The sequence below is a fragment of the Fusarium poae genome, chromosome 4 (assembly GCF_019609905.1).
Source record: "Fusarium poae strain DAOMC 252244 chromosome 4, whole genome shotgun sequence".
In the NCBI taxonomy this organism is placed as follows: domain Eukaryota; kingdom Fungi; phylum Ascomycota; class Sordariomycetes; order Hypocreales; family Nectriaceae; genus Fusarium; species Fusarium poae.
The window spans coordinates 3,825,595-3,837,415 of NC_058402.1; the positions used below are offsets into that span (position 1 = coordinate 3,825,595).

General features: G+C 49.3%; 4 protein-coding genes across 4 annotated transcripts; 2 read left to right on the forward strand and 2 right to left on the reverse strand.

Moving 5' to 3' along the window:
- Window positions 1–684: 684 nt before the first annotated feature.
- FPOAC1_011294 (uncharacterized protein) lies at window positions 685–4,266 on the forward strand (the record flags this gene model as incomplete). The annotated part of the gene is made up of 3 exons (XM_044855677.1): window positions 685–824; window positions 888–3,798; window positions 3,853–4,266. The coding sequence occupies 3 exons, from the start codon at window positions 685–687 to the stop codon at window positions 4,264–4,266; spliced, it is 3,465 nt and encodes a 1,154-aa protein (XP_044702990.1).
- A 378-nt stretch (window positions 4,267–4,644) lies between these two features.
- Window positions 4,645–6,441, reverse strand: FPOAC1_011295 (uncharacterized protein; the record flags this gene model as incomplete). The annotated part of the gene is made up of 1 exon (XM_044855678.1): window positions 4,645–6,441. The coding sequence occupies one exon, from the start codon at window positions 6,439–6,441 to the stop codon at window positions 4,645–4,647; it is 1,797 nt and encodes a 598-aa protein (XP_044702991.1).
- Window positions 6,442–8,232: 1,791 nt separating this feature from the next.
- FPOAC1_011296 (uncharacterized protein) lies at window positions 8,233–9,108 on the reverse strand (the record flags this gene model as incomplete). Its single annotated transcript, XM_044855679.1, has 1 exon — window positions 8,233–9,108. One exon carries the CDS (start codon window positions 9,106–9,108, stop codon window positions 8,233–8,235), a length of 876 nt encoding a protein of 291 aa, XP_044702992.1.
- A 1,150-nt stretch (window positions 9,109–10,258) lies between these two features.
- FPOAC1_011297 (uncharacterized protein) lies at window positions 10,259–11,815 on the forward strand (the record flags this gene model as incomplete). The annotated part of the gene is made up of 1 exon (XM_044855680.1): window positions 10,259–11,815. One exon carries the CDS (start codon window positions 10,259–10,261, stop codon window positions 11,813–11,815), a length of 1,557 nt encoding a protein of 518 aa, XP_044702993.1.
- Between the last annotated feature and the right edge of the window lie 6 nt (window positions 11,816–11,821).

Sequence of the window (11,821 nt, forward strand, 5' to 3'; positions counted from 1 at the left end):
AGGGGCGCAACTTTGCACATCAGCCTTATGAATTGTGCATTTGCAGACAATTCAATATCCATCTTTTCAACGAGTTACATGTACAAGGATATCTAGCATTAACTTCTATGCGACGTCATCGTTCAATGGTCAATTGGACTCCCAAGTTCCTGTGCTTTAGCTACTAATCAATCGTGCATCTGTCTACTTTTGTAGAGTGCAAGTTTCCGACCAGAGTGGTTTGGATACTAGGTAGTCTAGAATGTTGTCCTATTGCAACATTGTAAAAACTTGTCTATTGTAGCCAAGTCGACAGCTAATAAATGATAGTAAAACTTCACAAACTCAATACGTTCTCTGATGCAAACAGCTTGTAGCCAGTCACGTGCACATACATGGCTTATGCAACCTGCCTGGAGCTTGGTTGGTCCGTGCACTCGCTGCAAGGCAGAGCTGTGCCTGACGTGGACTATCTTCGAGTTACCCTTCTGGAGCAAAACACCAACCGCTACATCGCATCCATCTCTCTCCATTATCTTGTTGACTTCTTTCTTTCCGTATATTCACGGCTTAATCTGTCTCAGGGCTCTACATACGCCCTTAGACTTGTCCCGAGATAGTTTCTACCAAACAATTCGACCATTGCTACCTCCGTACCGCTCGCTGTTAACGTTCTTCGCCCCCGATCTTTCGCAGCCCCTCAAGATGCCTGGTATCGTCTCGGCGACCGGCGTTCTCGCCTTCCTCACCGATGAGGAGCCTGAGCTGAAGGTTTTTGCTTTGCAGACTCTCAACGACGACATAGATACTGTCTGGACCGAAGTTGCTGCTGTGCTGACCCAGATGTACGTCATGCTCGCGTTGCTATTCCGATGAATTGAGTTGTGTTTACTAACAGTCTACTCAAGCGAAGCGCTTTACGAAGATGAATCTTTCCCCGAACGCCAGCTTGCCGCGCTTGTTCTCGCAAAGGTCTACTACCACCTTCAGGCCTACAACGACAGTATGGTGTTTGCACTCGCCGCTGGTGATCTCTTCAAGCTCGACTCCCCCGGAGAGTTTGAGGAGACCATCATCTCCAAATGTGTAGATCAGTACATTGCCGTCACTGCTGCAAAGAAGGCGCCCCCTCCGGCTTCCGAGAATAACGATCTTCCGGAGCTAGCTACCACTTTCGCCAGTGGCGCTGAGGGAGCTGTCATGTCTCCTACCACTCCCTTTTCGCGAACGACTTTGCCTCCCAAATCTTTGCTCTCTCGTGATTCGATCGACAACACTATGCTTGAGGCTACCTTCCAGCCCTCGTTCAAGCAGTTCCGGTCTGGCTCCATTGCTGAACTTCCTGAACAGGCCACCGACTCTTTACAGAGGGTCATCGACAGGCTCTTTGAGAGCTGCTTGGAGGAAGGCCAGTATCGACAGGTAGTTGGTATTGCCGTCGAGGCTAAAAATCTAGATGTTCTTCGAAGCGTCATTAAGCGAGCGAGCGATGATGAGAAGAAGGCCGTATCAAACCCCCTCGAAAGCTCCCCTGGCCCGGCTGAGGACTTGATTGAATATACGCTAGGTATTTGCATGGATATTGTTCAGGAGAGAGGTTTCCGAACCGAGATCCTGAAGCTCATCCTTGGGCTCCTAAGTCAAATTCCCAACCCTGACTATTTTGCTATCGCCAAATGTGTAGTCTATCTTAACCTCGATGAAGATGCCTCTCGCATGCTTCAAGAGCTCGTTAGGAAGGCTGACCGATCTTCCATCGCCATTGCGTACCAAATCGCTTTCGACCTTTACGACAACGGTACACAAGAGTTCCTGGCCAAGGTTTTGGATTCGCTACCTACCGGTGAGCCTACCAAGGGCAGACTCGACGAAAATGTTGGACAGCCCAACGAGAACGAGCCTCTCCTCCAGAATCAGCAAGATTCCGCTGAGGATGAGCTCCCTGGGCCTGTACTCAAGGCTTATAAAAATATTCGAGCTATCCTTGACGGTAGTAAGACTATCCGCTTGAACCTCGAGTTCCTCTACCGCAACAACCGAACCGACTTGAGCATTCTCAACAAGGTCCGCGATAGTCTTGAAGGTCGCAATTCCATTTTCCACACTGCTGTTACATTCTGTAACGCTTTCATGAACCAGGGAACCACAAACGATAAATTCTTCCGCGATAATTTGGAATGGTTAGGCAAGGCGGTCAACTGGTCCAAATTTACTGCTACTGCCGCGCTTGGTGTCATTCATCGTGGAAACCTTTCACAGTCCAGGAAGCTTCTCGAGCCTTATCTCCCTAGGCAAGGTGGCCTTAGCAGTGGCTCTATCTTCAGCCAGGGCGGTGCCCTCTACGCCTATGGACTAATCCATGCCAACCATGGAACAGAGGCCTTGGACTACTTGAAGGAGCAATTCAGTCAAGCTGAGGAGGAAGTTGTTCAACATGGTGGCGCTCTTGGCCTCGGTATCGCAGGAATGGCCACTGGTGATGCCGGTATCTATGAAAAGCTTCGGGAGGTTCTCTTCCAGGATTCTGCCCTTAATGGTGAAGCTGTCGGCTTAGCCATGGGTCTCGTCATGCTTGGTACGGGTAACGCTAGGGCCCTGGAGGACATGATCACATACGCACACGAGACTACCCACGAGAAGATCCTCCGTGGTCTCTCGATTGGTATGGCTCTCATCATGTTTGGTCGCCAAGAAGGAGCCGATGTTCTGATTGAGGGTCTCCTCAACGACCCTGATCCTACTCTCCGATACGGTGGTATTATGACTGTTGCTCTTGCCTACTGCGGTACTGGCAGCAACAAGGCCATCCGAAAGCTCCTTCACACTGCAGTTAGCGACGTCAACGATGATGTTCGTCGCATTGCCGTGATGAGTCTCGGTTTCATCCTTTTCCGTAAGCCTGGCAGTGTACCTCGAATGGTTGAGCTTCTATCTGAGTCTTACAACCCTCATGTTCGATATGGTTCCGCCATGGCCCTTGGTATCTCGTGTGCCGGTACTGGCCTTGATGAGGCTATCGATTTGCTCGAGCCTATGATGAAGGACCCTACAGACTTTGTGCGACAGGGTGCTTTGATCTCACTTGCTATGATCCTCGTTCAGCAGAATGAAGTCATGAACCCCAAGGTCACATCAATCCGCAAGACTCTCAAGAAAGTAGTCGGTGACCGCCATGAAGATGCCATGACCAAGTTTGGTGCTGCCTTAGCGCTGGGCATCATTGATGCCGGTGGTCGCAACTGCACCATTGGTCTTCAGACCCAAACCGGCAACCTGAACATGGCCGGTATTGTTGGCATGGCTGTCTTTACTCAATATTGGTACTGGTTCCCCTTCACCCACTTCCTGTCGCTCAGCTTCTCTCCCACCTCCATTATTGGACTGGACCACGACCTTGAGATTCCTGATATAAAGTTCCACTGTGCCACCCGACCAAGCCTCTTTGACTATCCTCCCGAACAAGAAGTCAAGACTGAGGAGGGACCCGCGCTGATCGCTACTGCCATCTTGTCGACGACGGCGCAGGCAAAGCGACGAGCTCAAAAGAAGGAGCGCGCCCAACGACGAGAGAGTATGGATATCGACAGTGCCCCCACCAAGCCTAGTGGTGACAAAATGGACGTCGACGAGGACAAGAAGGCCGATGAAACCAATGACAAGAAGGAGGAGCAAGAGAAGGATTCTGCTACTTCTACAGAGACGAAGAAGAAGCCTGAGAAGGAGAAGGTTGGCTACGAGATTGAGAACATGACCCGAGTCCTCCCCGGCCAACTCAAGTACATCAGCTTCTCTGCTGACCGCTACAGGCCTGTGAAGAAGGTAAGTAATTCTACTGACAGAAAATTCAAGAATGTGGACGCTAACTTGTTAAAGCCAACTGGTGGTCCCCTGCTGCTCATTGATAACGACCCTGAGTCGCGAAAGACGTTGTTGGAGGAAAAGCTGAAGAAGGTTACAACAGAGCGAGCTCCTGTCGCAGGTCAGCAAAACGCCAGGGGTGGGCGACCCGGCGGCCAAGGACGATCTTTGCTTGATGGTATCGCCGAATCCCAGCGGGGAGGAGCCAACAGTGCTATGCTCGGACAGCTGTTGCGCAACTCAGGCCGGTCGCCATTCGGTCTTCTTGATGCCGACCCCCAAACTCCTGGTGGTAATGCATCAGGTGCTGCAGCAGCAGCTGGTATTTTGACCGCTGTTGACGAGGACTCTGACGACGAAGAGGCTAAGACACCTGGCGAGTTCGAGTACTTCACAGATGCCGAGGATGACGAAGACGACGACGAGTAAATTAAGTTTCGGCGGACGGCTAAGCTAAGATAGCCTTTTATAGATGCACGTCGGGAGGATCGTTGAACAAAGGGGGTCCTTCCGGCTGGATTGCATGTATACTTAGAGATTTTGACCAATCAAGATAGAGCAGCGTTGGGCGAAGCTTAGGATGTGTCACATCCTAAGGCATACCTGTATAATGGAGAATAGAAGTCAACATATTGATATACGTGATACCGTGTTTGGGTTCCAACTCAAACTTCAAGTGCTACAACAATAAATCTATAAATTAATCGTACTTTGTCGTTGGCCTATGTGAATCCGTGCCATTCATCGCTCGCTCAATATCAATGACCCCATTCGCCTGCCCAAAACCTGATTAATTACCCATGCCATTTACTCTCGAGAATCAATCTGTCCGCGACCATCCTCGATAGAGCTTTCATCACAAACCTTGACGCGATGCCACGCCGTGGCAAGGTTTCCACGAATATTCCATGTTGCAGCATAACTCTCTGGCTGCGTATTATATGCTTCATCGGTGGCTTTCACAACAAAGGTAGCGTATCGCTTCCCTGACTCTGATGTCTCGAAAGCACTCAGCGGTACAGGTCCGTCGAACTTCCATCTTCGCCAAGCCCAGGCGGCGTGACCAAAACAGGGAGATTGTTCACCTTCTTTCGTCGAGCAGTCGGGAACGATGGAAGCCTGTGACCAAGTCTTGCCGTTGTCTGCAGAGACATCAACGCGGACAATGGCACGGCCGCCGCCCGAATATGCATAGCCGGTCAATGAAGCGGGTTTGGTATAAGTATCATTGCTCTTCGTCCAGTCACCAAGTTTGCAAGTCGTTATAGCACTTTGGACAGGCATTTCCTGGATAGATGGTGCGGTATCCCAGTCTACTTGTGTCTGGTTTGGTCCAAAGCATTTATAATCGCGTCGCTGCCATTGGGATGTGCTCTCTTCATCGCTGAGCGTGACATGGTTCAGCCATTTCACAGACCGCGCAGCAACATGTCCTGGAACAATCGCGCGTAGTGGGAATCCGTGATCGCGCGGAAGTGCCTGGCCGTTCATTCCATAGGCGAGTATCACATCGCCTTGGGGGTCAATGGCTTTTTTGATAGGGATTGATGCACCGTAGGCTTCCAAGCCAGAGAATTGAACGTGCTTGGCTTCTGATTCTCCTGCCAATCCAGACTGCAAGTCAAAACCTGCATCTGCCAGCACGTCGGAAAGTAGTACGCCTTCCCAGCAAGCGTTAGAGATGGCTCCAGTAGTCCATGGGAGGCCGTTGGTCTTTCTTCCCGATCCTTCATTCATGTGTCGGCGACGGTTGCCAGAACATTGAAGGGCAGCAGTAACTTTGTGGGGTTTGAAACGCGATTTGAGATCACCAAGGGTATATTCTTTTATGGTGCCATCAGGAAGCTCTATCGTGAGATTGTGATTTTTGCCGTCCTCGGCGATTTTTGGCACCCACATGTGGTTGCGTACGTAGAATAGGTCGTTGGGGGTAAGAAATTCGTTCGTCATAGCATTTGCGGGAGTCTCTGCGTTCCTGGGCTTTTCTGTCATGGTTACCAGAGCTGGATGTCGAGCTGGATCATCGGAGAAGGGGTCTTCAATCTCATCTTGGGACGGACGTCCGTTAACCAGATCTTCTGGGTCGACATAACCGATCAAGTACTGATTTAGAATATCGTAGACGTAGTCGTTCTTGTGAATGGAAAAGATATCCCAGTACCGATCAATAGAACCTCCCGCAGCGCGAAGGATAACATCGCCGCCAGGATGCGCGCCTATCCATTCTGTGATGTCGTACACTTTATCACGGTGGATGACCCAAGGATGATCGGAGCGAGCGTCGTGTTTGCGCACTTCATCAATGCGATAACAAGGCAGAGAGGCTCCTTGTAGGTCAGAAACACTTTCGGCTTCAGAGTGGAAATCGCATCTTGTAGGAGATTGCTGCGACAACTGGTATGCGACACAAAAGGAAGCTGCTCCAGCGAGGAGCACTGCGATGGAAGCACTTGGGTATCTCGGTGCAGGCGCTGCTTTAACAGAAGTAGAAGGCTTTGCGGGTGATGGCCTTAATCGAGTTGCAATAAAACAACGAGATTGTACTCTCGCAGGAGCTTGTGAGACAGTAGGTAATGATCGTAGGGGCCGTAGTCGGCTGACCATACGTTGTGTTGATCGCGATAACATGGCTCGGAGATTCCAGGTTAAGAAGAGAGATTACTGCGACAATGATAGGAAATAATGCATCGCCAATAAACTGCCTCTTGGGGCGATATGCGTGCTGTTGTAATTGATTTCGTGATATCAGTAGGTAAAACTGGAGTAGACAGGCGCCACTGTGGACTAGTAGGTAGGTACCCTTAAAAAGTTGATGGATCCCTTCTCAAACAAAGATGACGTCGGGGAATCTTTCGGAGGTTAGGTACGGTACAAAGACCCTGAGATGAAGAATCTCACCTCACTTTATATATAATTCATCATGACTGAGTTTGTACTGATAAGCCAGCCAGCGGTGAGCTCAGGGGATGAACACGTGAATCAATTCGGAAGCTAGGAACGAGTCAGAGCGCAGAGTTGGCGATGCCGAGACAATTCCAGAGACACATCGTGACCTTTGGTAGTCGTACAGTTTGATATTGGGCCATGTTTGGCAAGATTGGATCGGCGACCAGGTACTGAACATTCGCCGATTCATGCACTGCTTCTATTTATTTTACGTCACTCCACATATAGACTTGAACACCATTGGCTGGCTCACCGGTATGAACCCCGAATGGGAGGTGTCACCCCCTGGAAGAGCCATGGATGCACTGAGAACCCAGTGAAGAAGCCCCTGTATGCATCTGCAGCCACTGTTTATTGATTGATACGGTGGCATGGATGGATGTGCCGCCACGTTGGTCGTTTAAATGTTAGTCACTTGGATTCAACTGCCGACGACAACAAATTCTACGATTACTTCCCCAGATAGAACCACCACGTATCTCACTCACCGGTCTCTTCTGGGGAGACCGTAGCACTTGTCATATTTCCAAAGCCCCACGTTTATGTTAAACAATAATCTAGGTATGCATTGACTGTAGGCGGGTAGATACATACTGACAGTACCTTTATCTAACACTAACAATGCAATGTTTATAACACATGTATGCATCAAGCCCGTGCCATTTGATTTCGGTGTATCACTGAAAGAAAGCAAAACTGAAACCAGACCCCGAAAAATACTCCGCGAATTATGCTACTATACGAAGGCGATATTCCTTCATGCACAATGTATAGGTTAACAGCTTGAGTTCTCGGTGTGAATAGAATCTCGGAACTGCAGAACAACTTGGCCACTTTGGGAGAGCAATTCAACAAAAGCATCCAAAGTCCAGTATCTTGTACTCCTTCAATCTCTTGAATTGACTATGAAGAAAACAGAAAAGGAAGAAAGACCCAAAGAACAAAAAAGACAAAAACATACAACAGCGGGGATTCGCTGGTCGTCACCGACCCAACTACTAATCCGCCCCTTACCAGCTTGACTATGGGAGAGCGGACGGGATCCCGTATTTTCTGGTAGGTATGGTCGTATGTACGAGAATAAGTCACATATTCATCTTATATACCATCATAGTCGTGATATGCAACATCTGAGCTCGATTGTGTCGACGTGAGGAAACCACCACCTTGGGTGTAAGCACACATTAAGAGGGATCCATGATTCGTAAAATCCGGATATGGCTTGTCCCTGATGGATTTTGATTCGTTCTATCAACGTGATCTATCTCTTCCAGTCCAATCTTGAGATACTAGACCGACATGAAACCTCTAGAGTCTAACTCAAATACAAATATGTCCAACATGTTCATGTATATAATCAACTGAGAAACCTATAGTCCCATGCTCCCAACCCGGCTTTCAAAGACTTCACTCGGGATAATTATGCTCAGCAGAAGGGAATCCAATACATCATGTTTGGCGACTAGATTCACCAGACTTCCTGGTGCTCGAGTCTCCGTGATCCTTGTGACTTGTTTCGTCCTCTCCGTCGGTCCCCTTCTTGCCAGTCTCATCCATGTCCTTCTGACCCTCAGTCAACCTCTCCTTGCCCTTTTCGGCGACAGTTGGACTCTTGTTCTGGTCCTTTGTGGGTTGGAAGTTGAAGGTTGCCGTCAGCTTAGAGAGACTATCCGGACCCGAACCAGAACCGTGGATAGAATCAGGTTGAAAACCGTCGTCTTTTTGGTCCGTGTTTGATGGCAAGATCTCAGGAACCTCAAAGACGACAGAAAGCTTTTCGATCTTGGGAAGTCCAGTACCTGCCGCGGGGAGATCGGTGACCTTAGGGAGATACAGCAACTCAATCTCTGTGTCCTGGCTGCCGCTTTCAAGGTCTGAACTGGACTTCTTGGGGGGCCAGCCGCCGCCTAGCCGTGCGATAACAGCTCGGCTGTCGAACGGACCTCTGGCTACCTCCTTTTCTTCTTCTTCCTTTGTCTTCCAGTGGCGTTGGTTCTCTGGGGACCGGAAGATGTTGGTGAAGGAGTACCACACGGGTATGTAGTTGTCCTTGGTGCAGAGAATACAAGGCAGGTGGACCAAGTGGTTGAGGAGTTTGGTAAAGGTTGACCACTCATCTTGGAGCTCTCTGGTGCGTGACTTTTTCACCATGTCCCGCACAACAATGCCGATAAAGAAGCCAAACATCAGACCCAAAATGACCCAGGCGAAGATGCCAGCTTGGCGATCCTCGTGCAGAGACCAAGGGTCTGTAAACTCAAGGTGAGTCTTGTTGGCCATTGTAGACTGAGTGGGAGGTATCAGTGGCGGTGTCATTGTATTCATATGATTGCAGTAGAAGGATGAAAATGGATGAGCTTCCACAGAGACAGTGTGATAGTCGTCTGAAAGTTGGAGTTGAGCATTGGGTGGGAAGTAATAGAAGGTAAGGGAAGGAGAACAATTGAGAGGGGAAGAGGACGTTCCTTTAAAGATTTACAAACTTAAAAGTGAGAGAAATTAAAGAAGCATCAGTACTTCGAGGGACTTTATCGACTGTGAAACTTCAGCAATCTTGGGTCCAGACTACCGCCAGGGCCGAAGACGTTGACGCGACTCAAGGTCATCATTGCTCAGGGGAATCGGGCCCTGAACAGACGTTCCGTACATGTCCAACGAATCGGACATGCCTTCGTTTTGATATCTCAGCCATCAAGGCCACACCTGGGCAACCTCGAATAAGAGAGGGCCAGCACGATAACTATATTTGTCCTTATTGGAGGTCAAGAGCCATTGTGTGTTTTAAGCTCTCTCGGCAACTTTTGATGAGGTGTTGGGCGCCCTGTGATGATGAAGTACAATAGAACATACTCCCGAAGTCGATCAAAAGGCCCTCGTTCATAGTAGGTACCTTGTGTAAGTCGGTTATGAAAGTGCAAGGTCTGTGACTTTGAAGTTCCATGTTTAGTGAGACCATTTCCATTTTAGACTTCCACGTCACTTTTGTCTGTCAAAGTATAAATAGGAAGGACCTAAAAAACTAGGTGTCGCTGAATCAGGACATTTGGGTTGTAGCTTCCCGATCTAACAACACTCGAATAAACTGTGTTTAATAATCCCTCAAAGCATTGTGAATATCTGTTTAATTGGGTGCCTGTTTCTTATTTACGTTGGTGCCTATCATTTGATACTCTTTTTTTTTCTTTCTCTTTTGTGTGTGAAGAAATGGTTACCGCCGAAAAGGTGCCTGTCACTGTAACAGTGCCACGCAAGTGACACCAGCAAAATGACCACTCCAATATCAACATCCCATCGCCTTCGGCCTCAACCTCCTCCCTTCTCCGTCGCGTCAGCTCCTTCAGGACCAAAAATGACCTTTCCGAGCGTTTGGGATCTCTGAGGATGAGTGCGTCCCCTGTACCTTCACTCCTGCTTCTGCTTCTGCTTATGCTTATGCTTGCTCTCGTCACATCAACACTCCAAGGCTGACTTTAAAATGCCTTTTCAAGCCAATGCCAGAGGGCGCGACAGAAGCACTTCTAATCCTTTCAAGAACCGCTCTCAGCCTGTGACGCCTGTTACACCCAACACGCCAATATCGCCCAATTTTCCCAAGTTGCGTCCTCCAGCGAATCTTCCCCGTCAAAACCTTCCTGCATGGGATCGCGCTTATGATGCTGTCTGTCATAGCACAGTCGACGAAAAAGCAAGCTTTGAGAATGTGCTTCTGGCCTTCTTCAAGGATCATGGCCGAAGAAAGTCGTCATTTGGATACTTCCGTCTTCCCGACTCGGTGCGGTTTCAAATCTGCCTGTACCTACTTCCTGACAACGATAAGCCTTTGCGCTTAAACAAGTATCCATTCAACCGAGATGTCTGGCGCTCACAAGACTTCACGTCGCCTTATTCTACCCTAGGTCCACTCTCGCCATACTTGGAGGTTTCCTTTGCCTTTCGCGCAGATGTTCTCGTCACCTTTCTTCAGAAAACGAGACTGCACGCCGTCCTCTCTCCATTCATAGGGCCTAGAGTGAGCCCACTTGCAACGAAATGGCTCAACACATATGGGCCATACGCAAGTAATATCGTTATAGAGTTAGAAATGTCGCATCTGGGCGGCGGCCCTACCCCCGACGCTGAAAACCTACTGGCCAACTCCGAGAAAACCGGGCTGAATTTCAAATACTTCATCATGTCGCAACTCAAGCGCAACTCTTCCTGCCCCATGGAAAGTTTGATCCTTTTGTGTCGAAGGTTCTACGGGAAGCGACCGCCGAAAATAGAGCCTGAGACAACCAGTGCCTCAATCAGCGCCGCAAGCAGCCGGCCACCTTCACGAGGCGTCAAAACACCCGAACCATACAGTCCAAGGGGCAAGCCTCTTCAACGGTGGGAATCCCTGCCAAGAGATGAGCTATTGTTGAGCCCCGCCACCTCCCATGATACCGACCGCCCAGGTGTACCAAGACCAACAGTTGTCCGTACTCGAGATGAATACTGTCCCGACTCGAACCTCGTGTTCTGTAATAACGTACTTCATCTCAAGGGCCGCATCTCATCTATGCGAATGTGCGGCTTCAGCGAGGACTACACGGCACGACTGATGGGAAGCATGTTCTCCCATCAAAACAGTCTCGCCTACCGTGTTACGCCATCGACGATATGGCCTAAACTCGACGGCCAAAAGTCTTACCTCGACATGGGCCAAGGTATCATTGCGCTGGACGAACACGAGGTTGCTGCCTCGGACAACATACCCAATGCTTTACGCAAGTGGGAAGGTTGTGTTCAGCTCCCGCCACCCCATATCGACGGAAACGGAAACCTTCGTCTCCCTACCCTAGTAGCCGATTTGCAGAGACTGAGGGACAGTGTCCCACGGAGTGAGACAAGCCTGTCAGAGCGTACATGCGAGGAATTGCGGAATGAAGTCAAGAAGAAGAGGTTTCTATCAGAGAAGAAAGGACTTGCTTGGCTCAAAGAACCTTTCGGTAAAGGAAAACACAGGAAGAAGAAGAGAGAATTGTCGAGAGATGTCGCTACGACGTATTAAAAGACA